Consider the following 21,372-nt stretch of genomic DNA (forward strand, 5'->3'; position numbering starts at 1 on the left):
CCTATTGATCTAATCCTCAGGAGACAACCAGCTGCATATTCACCTGTTGGCCATTGGCCCCGACTCCCGCACCCCGGACACCCCAAACAATCCCCGACCTGACACATCGGCCACACCGCGGCCATGGATTTCTTGAAATCAGCCATCGGATCCGCCATCGCGAAAGGCGGTGGCCTCCCTTTCTCTCTCGGCGACAGAGTTGACATCGGCGATTCGGTCTGGGCACTGCACAACGGTACGAAACGGGTACGGTAGCTTTTTGGTTCTTTCTTCCATGCGGGACGAGCTTCAATGGCTGACGAGGTCGGGCACATATAGGATGACAGCTCCGCTTGCAGTGTTTTCGCATTTGATATCAATGCGAACAAGTCGCGCCTCCCTCTTGCGAAAAATGCAGTGCGCAAGTCTAGGACGTTGCGGCATCCTGGTGTTATTAAGGTTTTGGATACGATTGAGGTATACTTGGCGCTCGACATTTTAGTTGCATATGAGACTGTGGGGTAGAAGCTTACGGCTCGACAGACGGAGCACAATCTTTACATTGTCACGGAACGAGTCGTGCCACTCAGCTGGCCTGTGAAGCGGAAAAGCTTGACCGAGGAGACGGCCAAGTGGGGGTTGTATACTGTGGCGGTATGATATTCTTGGAAGGCTGGTATTATGGCGTTGCTGACGGGATTTGTCTGGAAAGTCTACCCTCAAATTCATCAACGATGATGCTTCCTCGGTTCACGGTGCTGTGCGCGCATCCTCGGTGTTCATAAGTGAGAGCGGCGAATGGAAGCTAGGAGGATTCGACATTCTGAGCTCTATGAAGGAAGACGATGCGATTATATATGTGAGTTATCCTGGCTGGGGGGTATTCAGGAACTGCCTGAATTATGCCATATACTTATCCCATGCGTAGACGTACGGAAGCAGTGTGCCCGATGCCGCTCGATACACACCCCCAGAGGTTGTAAAAGCAGGATGGGATACCATCAAGCGCAATCCTCTGACAGCAGTTGACGCTTACGGGCTTGGTATCTTGATCTTCGAGGTTTTCAATGGTGGTTTCTCAGGCGGCGACCAAGCTGGCAAGACGACGAATATTCCCCCTAGCATGCAGCAAAGCTATAAACGTCTTTGCACCGCCAACCCGAAGCTACGACTGAGCCCGGGGCATTTCGTGGAGCAGGGAAAGAAACAAGGTGGATTCTTCCAAACACCACTCATTCGAATGACTGAAGACATCGATAGCTTGGGGCTCAAGAGTGACGAGGAGCGAGAAGAATTTATCAAGTGCGTATATTCCGCATCTCTTGCAGTGGTTTCTCGACTGACATGTCATGACTTGCAGTGAGCTTGATAATCTTTCTGATGATTTCCCAGAGGAGTTCTTCAAGATGAAGGTGCTTCCTGAGCTACTGAAGTCCGTGGAGTTTGGCGGCGGTGGGCCGAAGGTCCTTTCAGCTACCATGAAGATTGGAGCAAAGCTGTCTGCGGATGAGTTCAATGCTAAACTGACTCCTGTTATCATCCGCCTATTTGGCAACCCTGATCGAGCACTGCGGGTCTGCCTCTTGGATAACCTTCCGTTAATGATTGATAACCTTCCCCAGAGGGTTGTCAACGACAAAATCTTCCCTCAAATGGTAAGATATTCGATTTTGGGAAATTCACGTTGTACTGACCTGTTTTAGACTTCTGGTTTCACCGATGTTGCCCCAGTGGTTCGAGAACAGACAGTGAAGTCTGTTCTGACTATTATCACTAAACTAAGTGATAGGGTTGTCAATGGAGAACTCTTAAAGTTCCTTGCCCGCACTGCTAACGATGAGCAACCTGGAATCCGGACAAACACCACTATTTGTCTTGGCCGGATTGCTAAGAACTTGAGTCAAAGTGTAAGTGGTCTATCCTCAATGCGGATTATGCCGCTGACGTTATGTGCAGACTCGCTCCAAGGTGCTTATTGCGGCATTCACAAGAGCTCTCAGAGACCCCTTTGTGCACGCTCGAAACGCAGGACTTTTGGCTCTGGCCGCGACTATTGGTGTATTTACCGAGGAAGACTGTGCTGTTAGGATTCTACCTGCCATTTGCCCTGGACTTTTGGACAAGGAAAAGTGAGTAATATGCCCAGTCGCTATCCTTGACTTGATACTTACCGTCAGACAGGTTGATTCGCGATCAAGCAAACAAGACATTTGATGCGTATGTCAATCGGATACGGAAACATGCCTCCACAATGCCAGCTACCGTCATACCTGCCGTCGCACCGGCAGAAGCCAACAAACCCGATGCTCGTGTTGGAACCCCCAATGACAACTCTTGGGCAGGCTGGGCCATTTCATCATTCACAAACAAAATCGCAACTGCCAACGGCGAGATTGAACCCACCGCCAACGCTAGCAAGATTGTTGAACCCGATACTGCCCGCTCAGCATCGGTTCCTCGTCCCGTTAAATCATCACCCTCAACCCCGCTCGAACTACCAAAACAGGTCACCCGTCACACAGCTCAGCCACCCTTGAACCGGTCAGTGTCAGATCGCCCTGCCCCGGTGATCCACGACGAGCCCGAAGAAGAAGGGGACGACGTCTTCGATGCTTGGGGTGCCATGGATGACGACGAAAAAGATGACGATCCATTCACTGCTGCTGTAGCCTCTCCCAAACCCACATCACCTGCTCCCTCATCGAGCAAAGCCCCCGCGGTACCCTACGATGATGGCGGCGAACCCGATTTCGCCGGCTGGCTAGCTGCAAAGTCTCAGACCAAAGCAAAAAATCCCCTCCCGAAGGGTCTGACCAAGGCCTCTTCTGCCAATTCCGTTACCACACGGTCAACCACAAGCACCGCTAAGCCTCGGACTGTGGTAGTGCCTAAGAAGATCGATACTAAACCCAAAGACGAGGAAACTGATGATTGGGGAGATGCATGGGATTAATTTGGAACTTCACCTTGCTCTCTTACTTTGTTTATATCCCGTCTAATGCAAGTCTAACGTGTCAATATCTAAAACCATTGGCATCTAGGGGTGTTTTGGAGTATCTGTCCTGGTGCATTGATGATATCCCCTGTACTCCCTAATAGATCTATCAATATTACCCGATCATTATTTTGCTTTCTAGTTTGACGTCCTATTGTACATATTATTTCTCGGCTGCTTCTTTTAAAGCCTCCAGCCTATTTTTGGCTTCTTGAAACTGACGTTCCAACTCCAGCACCTCCTTCTCCCTCTTTAGCACCTCCTTCTGCCTCTTCACCTCCTCCTTCTTCCTCTTCAGCTCCTCCTTTTTCTTCTGTGCCTCCTTCGCAGCCCTCTCCTTCTTTTTCTTTTTCTCTTCCATTTCTTTCTTTTCTTTCTCCTTTTTCTCCTTCTGCGCTATATCTCTCTGCTGTTTGTCCCTTTTCTTTCTTTCCAAATCTTTCTTCTTCAATTCCGCCTCTGCCTTTTTCTTCGTCATTTCTTTCATGCACTCGGCCTCAACCCTGACCATAATCTCCTCCATTCTCCTATATTGCTTGATATTTGAAGATCTCCAGTGCGTAGGATTTTCTTCCTTATCTCTCTCAATCTCGTCTTCGATCCTCTTGGTAATTTGCCGGGAACGTCGTACCAGTGAATCATCCTGAATGGGAGTCGGAGTGCGCGGTTCGCTCTCGGGATCAGATGATCTCGCCGAGTCGGATGGTTTTTCAAGCTCAGGCACTGGCTCGGGCTCTGGCGATCTCATATCGTCTAAGAACGGCTCGAGATCTAGCCCATGCCCATCCTCTAGCAATTTCTGGCGTTCTGATTGTTCCTGGGGATCTGACGTTTCGGGCTCTGACCATTCCTCGGGATTTGATGGCTCTGGCTCTAGTGAACCCCCGACTTCTGGCACCTCTGACTCTGGCTCTATCGATTCATCTGGCTCTGACGATACCTCTGACCCTGGCGAGTTTCCAGATATCAATCTACGCCGTTTAGACTTTGGAAGCTCTTGATCACAATCATCCTCTAAAGGCTCAAAATTGGGATCATCGGGGTTATCCGGGAACATCCACCCGGGATTCGCGTGAGCAGCAGGTGGAAATTCGGCGAAAAGCCATGGGAATTTATTGCCGTCTATCATGATGAACTTTTCACCGCACCTGATGTAACATTTAGCCCGGAGACGCGAGGCCCAGACAGTTGGGCGTAACGACGATCTCCGGCTTGGCCTTGGTTTGTCGAATCTCGATAACCAGCGCAGAGGCGGAAGAGACGGAGCGGGAACTCGAGGCACAGCTCGTGGTGGAACTAGAGGCAGTGGTGGAGACGATGGTAGTGCTTCCTCTGTAGTTGGAGCTAGAGATTCAGATTCAGATTCAGATTCTAGTCCCGATTCCGATTGGGATTCGGATTCAGATCCAGATCCAGAGTCAGCGTCAGCTTGCGATGACCCGTATAGCTCAAATACGGATCCCGCTTTTGACGGAGTCTCCTCTCCTATCTCTGAACTAATTCCTGCTGGATATGCGGCTGGCTCAGCTTCACGGGCTTTACGGTGAGGCTGAATTCGGATTTGTGTCAGTAATTCTGGCTGAATTCCCATATCTTGTGCCGATAACCCCTCCTCTGCGAGGCTAACAAGTGCGCCACAGACAATCTTGAATATTCGTAATGGAATGGTAATTACAGGCTCATGGTCGTGCCGACTTTCCGGTGTTGAGGGGACCGGAATCTGTACTGCCTTGCGCCGGGAGCCATGGGCGCTTGGTCTGCTTCTTTTTCGGACTCTTGTCGTGAATAGCGAGGGTGATGACAGGACTTGTTCCCGTCCTGAGTTTGCCAATACTTCGGATGAGAGCTCAGAATCATGATCATTATATGAAATTGATTCATGAGCTTGTTGTTCATAGTCGGTGCGAGAAACTGGGGTTACTTTTTCGTGGTCGACAACTCTTTCCGGCGATGCTAGTGATGGTGGCGATGGTAGGGAGATCTCCCGCCTTGATTGAGATCTAGAGACTGATCTTGACTCTGTTATTGACTCTGATTCTGATGTTCCACGGGTCTGCTGCCGATGGTCACGGCGAGAAGACGGCATGATTTCTTTGCGGCCCACGGCTCTTTCCAGCGACTCTGGCGATGGCAGGGAGCAGTTACGTTCCGATCCAGATGGAGAAACAAATTGTGATTGTGATATTGACTCCGATTCCGACGTCCCACGGGCCTGACGCACATGGTTAGGGCGAGAAACTGATGTGACTTCTGCGCGGCCCGCGACTCTTTCCAGCGATGCTGGCGATGGCAGGGATGAGTTCCGTTCCGATCCAGATGGAGAAACAAACTGTGATCGTGATCGTGCTTTTGATTTTGATGCCGATAGTTCATGTGTCGATTGCGGTGGGTCATTGTCAGAGACTGGGCTGGTTCTTTCGAAATCTACATCCATATGAGGTGGCGAAAGTGGTATGCATTCCATTTCAGATTCCGAATATATATCCGGTGAGGATGTTTCACGGGTCTGGTGCCAATTATTGCCTGATTCTGGTGCGGTCTTTTTCAATACTGGCACCCTCGGTGGTGATGATGGAGGTGATCGCAAACTCGATTGTGACTGCAATTGCGGCTGATCATGAGTCGCATCTTTATGTGCATACTCAAATTCACACTCAGCCACATCAACTATTTCCTCTTCAGGTGGGCGCGCACGCTGCAGCTGCGTCGGTTTAGATTTTGCTGGCTTCTGAACGTTGACTCGGGAGCTATTCAAGGATTGCTTTGGTTGCCGATCATTCGTGATAGAATGATTCGAGGCTGCCTGTGGCGGTTTCGACTTCACTCCACCATTATTAGGCGCATGCGGACGATTATGAGACACTGCCTGTGGAGGCTTTGACTTCAATCCACCATTATTAGGCACATTCGAATGCTGTGGTCCCCGGCTCTTATTCTTTTTCTTATTCTTTTGCCAGGCGGGTTGCTTTGTGACTCGAGTTGGTGGCGATGAAGAGATTGGTGGTGACTGCGTCTGCTGGACTGGCTGTCCATTGCCCTTCCCACGTTTCGACTTGGATCTCGACATGACTGCAAATCTCAGGGGCAGAGATGGTGGGGATTGTTGATTTTATATAGTTCTACTTATTCAGTCCCGATATAGTTAGCGTGATACCGGGGCTATTATGTATTCTCCGGTTCTCCCGGCAATGAGCAATGAAAAAAATTAGACGTTAGACCTTTTTGTAGGAAATTAGTTCAAAGAATAACATACTTCCATATACGGTAAGTGTATAGATCTCCAGTGGATCAATGTATGCGTATTGTAGATCCCGAAGTTGAGACACATTTGACAGCAACTTTATGCTGTCCAACTTTTGAACCTCTGAACTTTTGAACTTATGATCTTCCTGAATAAACTTGCTCTGAGCTTCTTACTCTTTTCTTCCTTGGCCTTGAGCTACTGCATGACATTGATGTCTCAGGACGAATAATCACCTTTCTGGGCACTGCCCGAAGACCCAATGTGAAAGTGTGGATACCAAAACTCTGCCTCGACGGGGCTCCAGAGACAAGTCCAAAAAAAGCTCAGAATATCTCCAAAGAATGACATTGATTCACTAAAATGAACGTTGCAATGGGACTGGAACTAGAAAAAGCCCAGTTAAGTCATAAAAGTGCCCAGAGACCCCAGAGAGTCCGATATAAAATTCGACTTTTCTTGACAATTTGGCCAAAACCTCACGATACCCACCAGAGAAAGCCCCTTAATCAAGCCCACACTCACCAATTCTCCCCAATATCTCCCTAGCAACCCTTTCTCCCGAACTAATAGCCCCATCAATATACCCAATCCACCTTAACGAAGTCTCCGTCCCAGCAAAATGGATCCCCGCAACCGGCGCACGCAAATAAGACCCATACTGCGTCAAAACCCCCGGCGGCATGAAAGCACTAGGCCCACCACGCGAGAAATCCTCTAGATCCCACCTCTGAACAAGAACATCCGTAGCTGTTTCCACACGGGAACCAAAAAGATTAGCAAAACTCTGCTTAACCTGCCTTTTGACCTCGTCTTCGCTCGCAGAATCCAACTTCCGCATCTCATCCGCCTCAATGAACCCCATAATCGCCCCAAATGACCCATCAGCTGGTGAGTTGTCATATGTCACTCTGATCGCACCGGTGTCACTCACACCCGCGCCGTTGAGACCCTCGTCACGCCACCAGGCGTCCGGGAAGATCGCGATGGCTTTGCCAAGTGCGCCCATCGGCATGCGCTGGTTTAATTGGTCTCGGTTAGCTGGGAGGGGTGGATCGAATGTGATGCGGTTTATTAGAGGCGGGGACATGGCGAGGACGACATGTCGTGCGGAGATGATGACTTCGTCTGAAGAGACTAGATAGCGGGATTTTTTGAGCTGGACTTTGCGCACCGGTGTGTTGAGGTAGATATTTTCAGACCCGAGTCTTTCGGCTAGTAAGGTTGCTAGTAGTTGTGTTCCACCATGAAGCCGACTGTCCTGGGCACCACCGTCGACTCCGATAAGTCGGTTGATAGTTCCAGGTCCGGTTTCATCGCCTGCTGCGGCTATACACCATAATGAATACAGTAGAGATGGCTCGTTTAATTCTGTTGATAGGATTGCTGGGATTGCGACGTCGAGGAGGGTCCGAGAGTCGGATGTGGATAATTGGGAGTTCACGTATGTTTCTAGAGTCATTGAATCTAGTGCTGTGGCGTTCGGGGTATTCCATGGGGATTCTAGGTCGACTTTGCTCGCTAGAGTATTGATGTCAACCATGAAGTTTGCGAGTTCGACGAGGGAGTCCATTCCCACAGGAGGGATACCGCCCAGATTGTCTCGATAATGACGCACCGTGCCGTTTCGATAGAATGTTGAGTTTCCTGCTGTGTATGTCTTGTATGTTGGTAAGCCGAGTTCGGCTGCGAGAGCTAATACGCGGTTTTGTGTTGGTCCGACGTATTCGCCGCCTAGTTCTTGGACGCCCTTTCCTAGGATGTTGGCGTTGAGTACGCGACCACCGACTCGGTCTCGTGCTTCTAGTGTGACGAAGGATTTGTTGGCTGTTGCGAGATCTTTGGCAGTGGAGAGTCCGGATATGCCACCGCCGATTATGACGACGTCGACTTCGCGGCAGGGTTCTGCAGCGAGTGCATGGCAAAGGGGTAGTGCTAGTAGAAATATGTGCATTGCATTAAAGGATAACCCGGTAGGAATTAGCCGCATACTTATTCTGATATTAGAATGATCGGTTCTTTTTCTTATAAGGATATGGATATTCAAACGGAAACTCCCCAGGTATTTATCACTGGACGTTATTGCCGACTACTACCCAATGTCGGAAAGTACAGAATACCACAAACCAATTCAGGCCTAGAAGCAAATTCCTGTGATTCGAGTAGTACAAGTAACAGAGGACGGAGTAGAGAGTATCGTCAGGTAGAAGTAGCTATTCATGCAAAATGAACGCCAGAAAACCTCCAAGATATCTCCTCATTACATTATTATTGCTGGCATGGATCATGGTGTCCTTGTTTCATCTTTCGCTTTCTCGTCTACCGAAGTCACGTAACCTGATGGTGACGGACAACAGGGAGTAGTTGATGTCTCATTCCAGTACAAAATATGCGATTCGGAATGGCCGCTGACCAGGGACAAGATATCTACCCTCCCAGTATGATATATGCGAGTCTTCTGAATCTTCCTCCAAGGACTCGTCATCTGATGAACCTGAGTTGGATTCACCACTTGTTATTTCAATCGGTTCTCGCGGTTTTTCTTTGCGTCGGGTCTGAGGATCTAATATTGTCGCCAGTTGTCTGTTTGAGAGGTCTGGTCCATCATCTGACTCTTCTGAGGATTCATTTTCCAAGTACGAATTGGACGATGCGCTTTCTGACGACGAATCAAACCATCTATCGTTGGATAGCAAAGGCTCCTTTTATCCTGCCGGTTGCTCTGGTTCCCCCGGTTCGTCATCTGACCCTTCTTCTGAAGATGAGTCTTCCGATGAAGACGAGGGTGACCCGGATTCGTCATTCTCCTCCTCTGGTAGGATAGAGATTGCTTTCACTGTCTCTTTGTGTTCATCTTGCGAACCAGCTTCTGGTCCCAATTGGTTCTTTAGTTGCTCTTCAGGTTCTGCCTCTGACACTTCTTCTGAGGAGTCAGCTTCCGACGATGATGAGGATGGTTCACTCTCATCCTGTTGTAGAATCGGCGCGGTTTTGGGAAAACCTTCTTCCCATTGAGACACTCTTTCTGCTAGAGCTTGCAATGTTTCTTCTTCCGGTTCCTCATCATCTTCTTCAGAGGAGTGTTCATGGTTATCCTCTTCTAGTGATGACTCTTCCGAGGACTGTTCCTGTGTCAAAGTAGAGGATCTTTCATTCTCTTCCTCCAGATGTACTGCCTCTTTGTGTGTCATTGTACGCGCAACTGGCACCTGATTTGAAATTCTGACTGGCGAAATTGTTTCTCTCTTTATTTGCACTTTCACTTCTTCCTCTGTCGACGACACCGATGATGACGAATCTGACAAAGACGATGAATAATACCTGCCTCTCGCCGCTCCGTGGTCATCATGGTCCTGTTGCGTAGCCTTTTTCAGGTGCTCATTCCGATGTGGGACTGCTTCTTCTCGCACTTCATGGGTCCGCTGCCGTTTGGACATAGATTGCTGCTCATCGATATCCTGATAGGCTCGCTTTGAAGTAGCCTTCTGCCGTGGTATGTCCCCAAACGAGGACACCAAGTGCGCTCCGAGTAGCTGGAAAGCCTCATAAACTGGGTCTCGCCCTATCGAGGCATTGTCGTTTTGCGCTGCAACCTGAAGTTCAGCCTCTCTTTTGCATTGCAACATCTCCCTCATCTCGCCTTCTGGAATCTGTTCTTTCTTAGTGTCACAGATTTCTCTAGTCCGTAGTAAAACTTACCATGTTACAGCTAATCTGCATGCGTACACAATATTCGCACGCCGTCCGCCCTGGGATGGATTGACAACGTGGATTCGCACTTTCGTGCATCCAGCGCGCATAGCATGAGTAGCAGCATTTGACAGATTGCCGTGTAGACGTAGCTAGAGCGTCCATATCCTTAGACAGCTGCGAATTTGCCGTGTCTAGCAGCCCAATTTCTTCATGCAATGGTTCTAAGTGCGCGTCCTCCATAGTCACAGACGGCGGATGACTATGGGAGTTGATTGGCAATTGATATCCGTTCTGAGAAATTGGCGTTCTTCCTCGAGGTTTATCAACCACTTGGACATCCTGCGTGCCCTCAACGGGCAGTGGATTGGAGGTCTCCACTGCATCCGGCTCGGTCTGCGGTCCCCATATCTGCTTGATACTCTCTGCAAAGTCAAATGTTCCAACGGAAAATGTTTGGACGGCTTCTGCCACTGCCAACAGAGTACGCTGGAATCTCCGATCGCTGGTCATATTGCAATGGCAAGTTGGTAGAGAGCAACTTGTGCTGGTCAATGTGATGTAGGTTGTTTGATATTGGTTCGGTCTCCGGCTAAGCTTATTCTCCGGTTCCCACTTTCAATATCAAATGGAGTTTTAAAGGGGTAGCTGAAAGACAACTGGAGAGAACTAAATGAGAGAAGAGAACAAAGAGAGAGGAGGAGGAAGGAGAAGCTTTCCCACAAACGAACAAGCAGCATCGCGAAAAACTAGGCACCACCAAGTAGTTTGATCCCAGCGCCAAATCTCATGTTCACGGTTTTGACGTAAAACAAAATGCATGGCTTATCCAAAACAGGATGAGAGGCTTAGACTATAAAATGTGATGGGTGTGCTGGTGTTTGTTAGCTTATTAGAGATGTATAACTTGGTTACCTCATAGCAATTGTTTGCCCAGGTGGGTCAAAGTGGTAGACCTTTTTATACGACCTTGCCTTGTTCACCTCTCACTCTCTTCTCTCCATCTCTAACAACCAAACCATACTTCTCCATCCTCTTCCTTCGCCTCGAATCCTTGTATTTTCCTACAAACTCCTTTCCACAAGACCTAGCTTCTGGATTGTCCAAGCTACCAGGTCATCCTACGTACTTCATCATCTCTCTACACAAAATCACATCGACTACGATCCAAGTTTAACTCCACCATAATGCCTTTCTTACTTTGGAGGGCGCAGGATATTATCGATTACCGGGCATTCGATTCCTCCACGCTATTCAAGTCTCCTCGGCTCGGGGCTTATAACAATTACCAGACCTTCGAGACCGCCAGACGGACACTTTCAATGTTGCTAGAGGATGCACCTGAGAATACTTTTCTCACACATTATCACATCTGAATGAAGTCCTCGGTAGGGGATCTGTGGTAATAGGTTGCTGGGATGCTCATTGCTTTGGGCCTTTCGAGCGCGAGCTGTCATTGGAGACTGAGCTGGTCTGGGCAGTAAGGTTCTACTACTTGATCAGTGGAATGTCAATCAATGCTAACCGGTTACTAGAAGCCTACACTTTCCATATATAGCTTGTGATTACCCCGAGAGGAAGGGATATCGATTTCAAAGCCCAACCAGTTACGGATTGGAGAAGGAACCCTGTTCTCAAACTCCACACTACAGAGAAGTATTACTAGTGATCCCTGGATACTCCGGTCTACTACCAATAGCTCCTGGTTAGCATTTATTTATACTTACCCATACGTTCATTGATAAAGTGTGAACGTCTTCACCTTTCGATACAAATCACAGATATCAATCGACACGTACCCAACGGAGTATAGCCCGGAACATGGAAAATGAGGCCCTATATCCCTTGCGCATCGATTTCGCTAGCGTCCAATAGATACTCAACCATATGCGTATGAACCATTGGGTATTTTACCAACTTTGATGAGAATACAAATTCAAGCAATCGTTTACGATTTGCGAGACCGGTAGAAGCAAAGGTACTTGGATTCTCAACAGCAATCTCAAATCAGGCCACAATTTCGAACCTGCTAGAAATACGTCGTCTTTTCAATCGATGCTGTCATGTTCCAGCGTGACTTTCTTGATCCCGACCTTCAATGTGAAGCCGAAATATAAACCTACCATTCTACGACAAAATCGAATACAGACCGATGGTAAACTCGTCACCCCGTCTGCAGAGCGCACTCCTCTGATGCATTGGATTTCCTTGTTACCAGGCATGCAATCGTCGCCAGGCCAAATTTCCCGCCGATTTCAACTCCGACGGTGACATTTATCCCGCTCGTTGATGGCCCATCGGCGAGCCCGCTATCCTATGGGTGTATGTCTCCCTTTTACCACCGTTTACACCCGTTACATACCTAAAGGCTCCATTTTACGACCCTGTATCTGGCTACTCACGCGCAAGCGGAATCACAATTCTTTCAAACATGAAGGATTCGACTTGGTGGTACGTCGTCTAGTTTCAGTCCGGCAACGAATACTAGCTCGTCAAAATGATGGATACTCAGATCGTTCACTGGGCAACGCTTTCAATAGAGCTATTGATGATGCGCGTTTACTAGTGGGGTTCCTGACATTGCAAGACGGCTTGCAGAATTCAAGTCAATTCTGGACAGTGGACTAGGCGATCGTAATGGGGCCTGCCATGTGTCGTGGAAGTCAAGCCTCAAGCTATTGATTGGCGGTCAATACAGCGAGGGAGGTACTGAGGACTACAGCGATAAGGACATTGGGAAACTGGGTAAGGCGCAGACATACCCTTAATCTGTACTTCGGATAGAATACTAATGATACGGATAGAAACACTCAATGTCCGGCTACTCCTCCAGCAGCCAACTGGGGACCCGCTATGAATGCTAATAATCTACTAGTCCCGTTCATGCTGTTAGTGCGAAAGGGCTTGGAAATGATCTCCTAGATAGCTACAGCATTAGCTATCACGGAGTTTGGCACTCATACGAGAATGAGCACACCACGACAATGAATCGGTAGGCTCTACCGCTATAGCACCCATGAAGCACAACTAATCAATGGCCTATAGATGGATCATGCTCATACTGTGCGCGATGGACATCTTTCATTGTCTTGGGGGTTTCCGCAGTATATATAAAGTATTCGGCAAGGGACCAAACCAAACTCCACTAGACATGACGGCTCCGCCGACATGCGAGAGGCTGTTATCCAGTCTCCGTACAGATCAAAACTTTCTCCAAGAATATCCTTTGGAGGGCGAGCCCCGTTTCCCCCAATAAATGGCTGTGATCCCGTTAAGCATCGCCATTCACGTTAAATGTGGCTTGATTGCTGCTGTTCTATCGTGAATTTATTGATAGGAATCTCTACTTGACGATGACATGATCCTCGGGAAGAAGAGTGGTGCAATAGGGTTATTGACAAAGTGACCTATCATGCCTTTCACTATACAGCGACTTTGCAAATGGTCAGACTATGTGGATGATGTGGTTTCATTTGATACTCGATGGAATCCAACGAGTTTGTCAAAGCTTAGGGTTACAGATCCATTCATCGCTTCAGGGAGCATCCTCATGGGATTGCAACCAAGACCACATTGTCAGTCCTGATTGGATCCCAATCAAATGGTATCGATTCTCGGTGCTGCCAATGCACTCAATGAACTCATCATTTCTTCTTCGGGAGTTTCTTTTCTTCATTTATAATCATGGGTGTAACGGCACAAGTCAACGTCTCAGAAGATGCAAGAGAATTTTATGACGAATATGTCACCAAAGATACGTATGCGCACTGAAAAACGTGCTAGCCTATCACTGAGGCCCTTACTGCCCCCACAACTGTGAGTACTCAATCATTGAGATTATCTAGTTATTGGGAGATATATTGATTGTACAGGCCAACAAAGTGAGAAAAAGTCGAGGCAAACAGTTAAAAGGTAACTCACACAATCAATATTGAGATCTCCATTTGGTCTTCACGGCCACTCGCATTCTGAATGAAGCTAACCCACAAACACAGACATACTTGCCCGTGAGAGAGGTGAAGTGTATACCGCAAAGAATAAAACAAGACCACTGATATTTTGGAACTATGGAATCAGAGAGGATAATATATAAATCCAGGAAAGAACTGGATCATGGTGGACCGTGATCAATGGAGATTGTATTCAATGGTCGCCGGTATATCCAGGCCAGGCAGGGGAACCACAGGAGATGTATGATCCATATTAGAAGCCAGAGAGTATAGCCAACTACAAACCCAACATTATATCCATCAATTGTTGTCGAATCTGGCCCCCACTGCCAAGGCTAAACATCGAAGATGTTTATTATTTTGTAGTTCACGTGATGGATCTTACTGCATATGGCCCCTCATCACTAGCCCCTGATCTTCAAAAAGATCCCTAGACCAATTTTTGATCCATATGGCCGCTTCCAACTCAACAGCTCTGGTCAGCTGGCAGTTAGAGGATGGCGGCCGCTCTACATGGGCTCTGGTGTGGTCCTGTTTGGTAACAGTATTCGCCTGTACCTGGACAGTCCTACACCCGGACCTCCCTCGGCGAAACTCGCCCACAGTGCGAATAATTATTGCGAATTTTGGATTTTGGCTCCTCGCTATCTTTTTCCCAGAATATGTCTTTGTACACGCTTCATATACGCTTTACCGAGCAATTCTATTGAAGAGGGTGTGCAACCAAGCACAGCAAGCCCGACATCTTGAATCAGTGGACCGGGACGCTTGGTTGTCTAAACGGGCTAGACCACTAGAACAAGCGCAAGACAAAGACTCTGCTGGCCCCCATCCATTTCGCTCCGAGTGGACGCTTCGAAAATGTTTCTGTATCATTGCTGGTGGGCTTTCCTTGCAGACCCAGGATGGGTGGACTTACATCTTCCGACAAGGCGATATACAACCATTCATTCAGGCTGGTATCATCGAAGATGTGGACTTCCATGATCGTGATGTTGAAGACCATGCTAAAGCGGATTCCTTGGGAAAAACATTCACTGTCATTCAAACTTCCTGGTTTCTGGTCGACATGATAGCAAGATGGGCAAATTCTCTGCCGGTTGCACCGATCGAACTGGGGACAGTCGCTTATATTGCCTGTGGGTTAATGATGTATGCCGTGTGGTGGTATAAGCCCAAGGATATGAGCACACCCATCACGATTTATATCAGATGCGATCGTGACAATTTGCCGGCCCACCTTCTTGACCACACTGCAACAAATCCCCGTGGTTGGGTTCACATTCGTGCTCAAATAAAGCAAGCAACTGTGTCTTCAGTTTTTGCGCAGGCTGCTAGATTCTTTGCTGATCAATTTTGGATAACGGACGACGAGGTAGTGGAAACTGTCCCATATACCAGTCTCTATAAGCCGTCTCATATATGCATTATGACCGCTGTCAATACCTTTGTTGCATTTCTTTACTGTGGTATTCATCTTGCTGGGTAAATACCCTTCAACTATATTGGCTGCTGCTATTGGTGTACTAACAAATGACTGATTTTTCTAGATGGAACTTTCAGTTTCCTACTGAGGCTGAACGAATTACTTGGATTATCTCGTCACTTGCTTGCATTGTTTTGGTGGGTATCTACAGCATTGTAAGTGTCATGCCTACATATGTGGAATGGTTTGAGTCAAGAAACTTGTTTTCCTTCTATACGAAGCCATTCAATGCTCGAAAACGTGTTATCTTTCAGATTATTATGTTTATTGAGCTTTTTTGCTTCATCATATACATCTGTTTACGTTTGATCATTATGGCTCTAGCTTTTTCTACATTGAGGGCTCTTCCAGCCCGCTCCTATACGACTGTCGAATGGGTGATGAGCATTCCGCATGTTTGAAATGGGCTAGGTAAATTGGAACCAGTGGTTTGGGGAATGAAAAGAGGGTATAGAGAGGAAATGTTGACTATTTAACTCACGTTATATTCATAAGTCCACAGATTTCTGAATCAATGTTCTGTATAGAAGAATGAGGAGAACTGGCTGTAAACAAACAGGTAAATAGAGAATTGTATCTGACGATGCATGGATGTGTCACAGTCAAACAAAAGTCCATGGGGTATGCACTCTCTCTCTTGTCATAGTTCCTTCCCCTTTGGGATTTTCTTTTGAAATCTCGGTTCCTCCACCTGCTTTTCTTAAATGCCAAGTATCTTGTTTTCACAGACCTTCCTCTGTCATCAACTTTAAGTCTCAGACTTCCAAGGTTAAGCCACTCACTACCAAACCCAGCCAAGAAGTCACAAACACTCATCAAACCATCACTATGGGTCGATGGGGATGGCGTTAGTACCCCAGTCACTAGCCTTTATTCTATTCCAGATCTAACTAACAGGTCATCAAGGTCTCTTCGAATGCGATCAGGACCTTGACGCCGTTTTCAATTTAACCCATGAACTAGGCATCGACATCGATTCCTGGGAGTACAGTTTGAGCTCTATGGTTCATCAAACCGACATGCTAGTACCGCCAGAAGCTATCGCCATGTACAACACTCCGGCATATGCGTATCAACTAGCCAACCACATCATTCCATACATCCGCGAGAAGCTTGATACCGATAATCTCGGAGAGCAGCTCTTCGCTGCCTGTCGCGCCAAGGAAAACGATACTGATGACATCTCCCGAGAGCCCAAATACCAGACTATCATCCTGGGTGCTCTGATGATGCGCTGTGGTGCTCGCATCAACGCAGCGGGCATGGAACATCTACGTGATATAGTGCCCCAGGTCGTCTGCAGCCCGCGCTGGACGCCTTTCACCGACCTTAGCTTCAGAACTCCAGGAAAAGCTCAATTCCTTGCTGCGTTGGATCACTATGAGCCTGGTGTTCCACGCAGCTTCCAGGAGCCTAGGTGAGTTCTACCTTGAAAGGCTGGGGATTACGTACAGTTTATGCTAATGACCCTGATAGCTGCTTCACGTGTGGAAAGATCGAGGCAGATCTCGGTCGTAAGCCTCTGAAATGCAAGAGATGCAAAGTTGCGACCTACTGCGGCAAGGTATGTAGGATACCATGCTTCACTCAGAGTTCTAAGTCATGTTTCTGTATACTGATTATCCATAGGACTGTCAGACCGAGCAGTGGAACGAGCACCGCCCGAGCTGCGTTCCTCCCCACCGACGCCGTGTAACGAACGTCTGATCGCACCTTTTGGGGGATTCAAATGACGCCGGGGATGGCAAAGACGAATACTATGATGCTTCTGACTGCTTTGTGTTCTGGGCTTTTACCGCCATATTCGCAAGCATATTAATCAACTTTCTTATTCTGAGAGCTGGTATCTGATATTCGACAGATTTCATTCCAGAGAATCAGTATTATCACAGCTATGAAATTTCTCTCAAACCATTCATGAAGTGTCTTTTGAGATATCATGTGACATAGAATAATTAGGGAAGGTGCAGGGGAGGGAGGGTAATCCATTTTAGGAAGGTACGCGGGGTGAGAGACTATAAAAGGACTCCCCCACCTTTCTTCCTCTTTTCTTCTTCCTGTCCCCAATCCTCCCTGTCTCACCGTAGCCCATCCGAGGCAGCGCAGAGGGTGGTCCTCGAAAGACATCAACACCAAGTTGTTGAGGCCTTCGAAGGTCCGAATACAAATCAAATTCCCAGTTCTCGTGCGAGTCCTGATAAGTTGGTGACTGAATCCTTGGAATTCAATAGTCACTGACAGATCCCACGGAATACATGAATAGGGGGTGTTTTGACCCCTATTATTCTTATACACTAGTCACCTAGATAGCTTCCAGTATTATTTATGTTCTGTGCTAGTACGATTTATGAACAAAGCAAGGTTATGATTGTGGATCTTGAGCAAGTTGAAATTCTCGACGATCCTAAGCCCTGGCATCTCAACGTGCGTCTCTAGCAGCGCGGGGACAGTGAGTGACGATTGCTGTGAGGCATTTGGCGACTGGCATTTTTGGAGGATGCGTCGCAGGGCTGAGCGACCTGTGGTGCTATAAAAGAGAGTAATGATTGTTCAGCCCTGGGGAAGAACAAGTCACGCAAGTCAATACAAACGGGGCCCTTAAACACCTGTACTGTGATTTTCTCAAGGTACCAATATCATACGAAGACCTCGGTATCTTCAACATGCTGAGGATATCGGATTTAGTTTGGAGGGATGGGCTTATCTCGGTCAATACTATGTATTGACAGAGGTTATCTTCTCTGCAAGTGATTCTTAGGTTAGAAAGAGATAAGGAAAAGCACCGCCAGCTGCACTTGAAAGTTACTAAGTTAGATGTATGTTATCATTCTTGTCTGGTCCTTCGTGTAGAAATATGAAGTTGTAGATATCTGCATAACAATTATGCATTTTCCACTTATGCCGAATTATGCACCCGCTCCCGTGGACCCTTAAATCTGCCGATCCCGTCGTGCCACGACATCAAACCATCAAACCATGTCCTCCAATGAGAAAAAGCGCCTCCGAGATCGTCGCTCACAGCAGACTCTCCGCGAAAAGAAGCTAAGACATGTAGCCAAGCTCGAAGAGAAGGTGGCGCACTGCGAGCAGCATCACAGCGACCAAGGCGTGCAACGCCTTCTCCAAGTAATCAATGGACTCCGCAAGCAAAATGAAGCTCTTGTCACGCGCCAAAAGAGCTTAAAATCCTTGGTCAACTCCTGGGAAACAGAATTGGATGAACCAGCACCCACCGATGACTCTCCCCATGACTTGTCATCTGTATTTGAGGAGATGAGCAACCGAGAAGCCCAATTCTCCCTGCAAACGAACTTCAACGAACCAATACCCCAGCACGAAATAAGCAGTCTTCTTAACACCCCAATTTCCACTTTATCCACGCCACCGCAATTCCAATCTTCATTTTTGGAACCTCTTTCCGCCGAAATCACACCTCCGTGGAAACAAATCCCTCCACACACTGACAACTTCACTACACGAACAATGATGTCCTGTCCATGGTTCATTCCAGAGCTGATACTCCCATGTCCGGACGTGCCCGATTCCCCCCTGGACTTGCTGTACGGCACGAAAACAAACCCACTAGCAGACATGATCCACACGGCTCTGCAACGTCGCCCAATCCGCGATCCGGAGCGACTAGGTAGTGGCTGGCTGACTTATCACTTCTCGAGATGGGTCCTTGCGCCAAGTCCAGAGACTTATAATCGACTCCCTGTGTTTCTACGGCCTGTGCAGGGGCAGATGACAATTCCGCATCCGCTTGTGTTAGATTTCCTGCCGTGGCCAAGGATAAGGCTCAACATGATTCGGCGGTGGCATGTATATGGCAAGGACCGGGATTATCTGTTTGGGCTCCTCGCTTGTTGTGTGAAGCTTCGTTGGCCTTGGAACGAGAAGATCCTTGAACGGAATGAGCGGAATGAATTGTGTATCAAAAAAGCGTTTTATGAGTTGTTCACGAGCGAAAGTGGTTGGGGGCTTACGCCGGATTTTATTAGACGATATCCTGATCTTGTGGAGGGGATGGATATTAATCAAATTGTGATTGAGCTTTTGTAAGGAATGGCAAAGTTGAAGTGCAAAAATTCATCTTCTATTATGCTCTATTATGCTCTATTATATGAATTGTGCTTATCAAACTTCTAATGCGAGTCATTAAACATCATCCCGATGATGGAGACAGACAAGGTTGATGCGGATGGAGGAGGATGCCCTTGAAGATAGTGGCTTAAGCCTTCTTACCATCAAGATCAACCGGCCACTTCTCACGAATCACCTTTCCGTACTTGATGAAGACAATAGGAATCGGGATGAAGGCCAAAGCCAGGAACCCGAGCAATGAGTTGCCCCATCCGAGACCCAAAGCCTCAAACATCTTAGGTCCAGCAAGTGGGAGCAGAGCTCCAACCAGGGAGCGAGTCGCTGTCAAAGTGGCATTGGCGGAGGCTGCATATTTGGGATAACAATCGATGACATATGTCTGGATAGGCATGTACACACCCATCATGCCGACTCCGAAGGGGAACATGCCAATGATAGGCACGATCCAGAACACGGCCTTGTCAGCTGACCAGCCGTACCAGAAGAAGCTGATTGGCAGGATGCAGGCGAAGATTATCATTGTCGGGAGACGCATCTCGGGTTCGAACTTGCCACCGTTCTTTGCTGTGGCTGCCATGACCATGCGATCGTTCGTAAAGGCGATCATTGCGAGACCGCCGATGAAACCGAAGCCAATGCCGAGATAGGCAAGTCCTGAAAGGCCAACGGAGAAGCCGTATGTCTTGGTGAAGACGCCCGGGATGGTGGTGAAGAAGAGGTAGAGCAAGCCGTAGACGAAAGACTGGAGATAGTTAGTAAACCACATTTTGTAATAGATCTTGCGTGTATCACGGCCGAACTTAGACTCACCATATAAATGCACAGGAGGAACACAATTGGCGACTTGAACAACAACAAAATGGGCCTCTTGAAACTCAGCACCAGTGTCTCTCTCAAGCTGACAGGCCCGCTATTGGCGTCGTAAGCACTGCGCAAGTCCGTTCTGCCGGTCTCCTTCGCGAGTTTCTCAGTCTTCCAGCGAATCAGAACATCGGCGAATGTCTCTTTGTTCAGAAGCTCAACACCGAATGAGACAACACCTCCGACAATGAGCAGAAGCCAAAACACCCAGCGCCAGCCAGCCTCCTGTCCGAGGAATCCACCTGCGATGGGTCCAACCACAGGTCCAATTAGTGGTCCCATAGCCCAAACGGAGGTTGCCATGCCGCGCTGCTCGCGCGCGAACAGATCAGCGATCACACCGGCGCCGAGTGTTAGACATCCCGAACCGCCGATTCCGGCAAAGAGGCGACAGATGATGAGGGTTTCGATGTTCGGTGCGAGTGCGCAGCCGATTTGCCAGACGACGAAGAACCAGTTTGCACCGCTAAGAACGATGCGGCGTCCGTAGACTTCGCTCAGAGGGGCGAGTAGAAGTGGGCCGAACTAGATCCGTCGTGTTAGGTTGGATTGCATAGATGATGAGCGCGGGGTAGACTTACTGCATAGCCGAGAATGTAGATGCTGACACTGAAAGACAAGATTGTCTGATCCATTACTTTGAACTCCGCTGCCACGTATGAGATGGCGGGTGAGAACATGCTTGAGGCGAGTGGGGAGATGAGAGTCATGACGCTGATCAGGGACAGCAAGGCCCATTTTTTGTTGGCGGGGAAGTTCTGGGGATTATTGGGGTCATCTTGTCCGTCCCAGCCTACTATTCCACGACTGAGGTCTGTCACTGGGAATAGTTCACTAGTTGGTGCTGATGTTTCGGTAGGTTGATTTGTTGTCTGTTTTTCGAGATCCGGGGTTTGTATTCTGACGCTGTCCCCTTCGTTGAGGGTTGCGTTGGTCGAAATGGACTCTTTCTGGAGAGTATCCATGGTGGGTGACAACCTTGAAGGTGTTCGTGAATATAGAATAGACGCTTGGCGAGTGGGAGTATAGAAGGAAAGGAAAGAGATGATCGTGCCAAGGAAGGGCG

General features: G+C 48.1%; 8 protein-coding genes across 8 annotated transcripts; 4 read left to right on the top strand and 4 right to left on the bottom strand.

The window, feature by feature from the left end:
* Positions 1–123: 123 nt before the first annotated feature.
* Positions 124–2,932, top strand: PGRI_032960 (COPI-interacting protein CEX1; the record flags this gene model as incomplete). Its single annotated transcript, XM_040791009.1, has 9 exons — positions 124–246; positions 319–456; positions 505–633; positions 692–838; positions 908–1,281; positions 1,340–1,634; positions 1,683–1,886; positions 1,936–2,108; positions 2,161–2,932. 9 exons carry the CDS (start codon positions 124–126, stop codon positions 2,930–2,932), a joined length of 2,355 nt encoding a protein of 784 aa, XP_040644065.1.
* A 205-nt stretch (positions 2,933–3,137) lies between these two features.
* Positions 3,138–6,041, bottom strand: PGRI_032970 (uncharacterized protein; the record flags this gene model as incomplete). Its single annotated transcript, XM_040791010.1, has 1 exon — positions 3,138–6,041. The coding sequence occupies one exon, from the start codon at positions 6,039–6,041 to the stop codon at positions 3,138–3,140; it is 2,904 nt and encodes a 967-aa protein (XP_040644066.1).
* A 679-nt stretch (positions 6,042–6,720) lies between these two features.
* On the bottom strand, positions 6,721–8,205 carry PGRI_032980 (putative flavin-containing amine oxidase; the record flags this gene model as incomplete). Its single annotated transcript, XM_040791011.1, has 1 exon — positions 6,721–8,205. One exon carries the CDS (start codon positions 8,203–8,205, stop codon positions 6,721–6,723), a length of 1,485 nt encoding a protein of 494 aa, XP_040644067.1.
* Positions 8,206–8,920: 715 nt separating this feature from the next.
* Positions 8,921–10,418, bottom strand: PGRI_032990 (uncharacterized protein; the record flags this gene model as incomplete). Its single annotated transcript, XM_040791012.1, has 2 exons — positions 8,921–9,865; positions 9,915–10,418. 2 exons carry the CDS (start codon positions 10,416–10,418, stop codon positions 8,921–8,923), a joined length of 1,449 nt encoding a protein of 482 aa, XP_040644068.1.
* A 1,918-nt stretch (positions 10,419–12,336) lies between these two features.
* Positions 12,337–12,762, top strand: PGRI_033000 (uncharacterized protein; the record flags this gene model as incomplete). The annotated part of the gene is made up of 3 exons (XM_040791013.1): positions 12,337–12,356; positions 12,472–12,650; positions 12,710–12,762. The coding sequence occupies 3 exons, from the start codon at positions 12,337–12,339 to the stop codon at positions 12,760–12,762; spliced, it is 252 nt and encodes an 83-aa protein (XP_040644069.1).
* A 3,407-nt stretch (positions 12,763–16,169) lies between these two features.
* Positions 16,170–17,048, top strand: PGRI_033010 (zinc finger MYND domain-containing protein; the record flags this gene model as incomplete). Its single annotated transcript, XM_040791014.1, has 4 exons — positions 16,170–16,188; positions 16,248–16,758; positions 16,818–16,905; positions 16,971–17,048. The coding sequence occupies 4 exons, from the start codon at positions 16,170–16,172 to the stop codon at positions 17,046–17,048; spliced, it is 696 nt and encodes a 231-aa protein (XP_040644070.1).
* A 1,269-nt stretch (positions 17,049–18,317) lies between these two features.
* PGRI_033020 (bZIP transcription factor) lies at positions 18,318–19,403 on the top strand (the record flags this gene model as incomplete). The annotated part of the gene is made up of 1 exon (XM_040791015.1): positions 18,318–19,403. The coding sequence occupies one exon, from the start codon at positions 18,318–18,320 to the stop codon at positions 19,401–19,403; it is 1,086 nt and encodes a 361-aa protein (XP_040644071.1).
* A 169-nt stretch (positions 19,404–19,572) lies between these two features.
* On the bottom strand, positions 19,573–21,271 carry PGRI_033030 (MFS transporter; the record flags this gene model as incomplete). Its single annotated transcript, XM_040791016.1, has 3 exons — positions 19,573–20,187; positions 20,256–20,831; positions 20,888–21,271. 3 exons carry the CDS (start codon positions 21,269–21,271, stop codon positions 19,573–19,575), a joined length of 1,575 nt encoding a protein of 524 aa, XP_040644072.1.
* Positions 21,272–21,372: the final 101 nt, after the last annotated feature.

Source organism: Penicillium griseofulvum, assembly GCF_001561935.1.
Source record: "Penicillium griseofulvum strain PG3 chromosome Unknown contig_85, whole genome shotgun sequence".
Taxonomy (NCBI): domain Eukaryota; kingdom Fungi; phylum Ascomycota; class Eurotiomycetes; order Eurotiales; family Aspergillaceae; genus Penicillium; species Penicillium griseofulvum.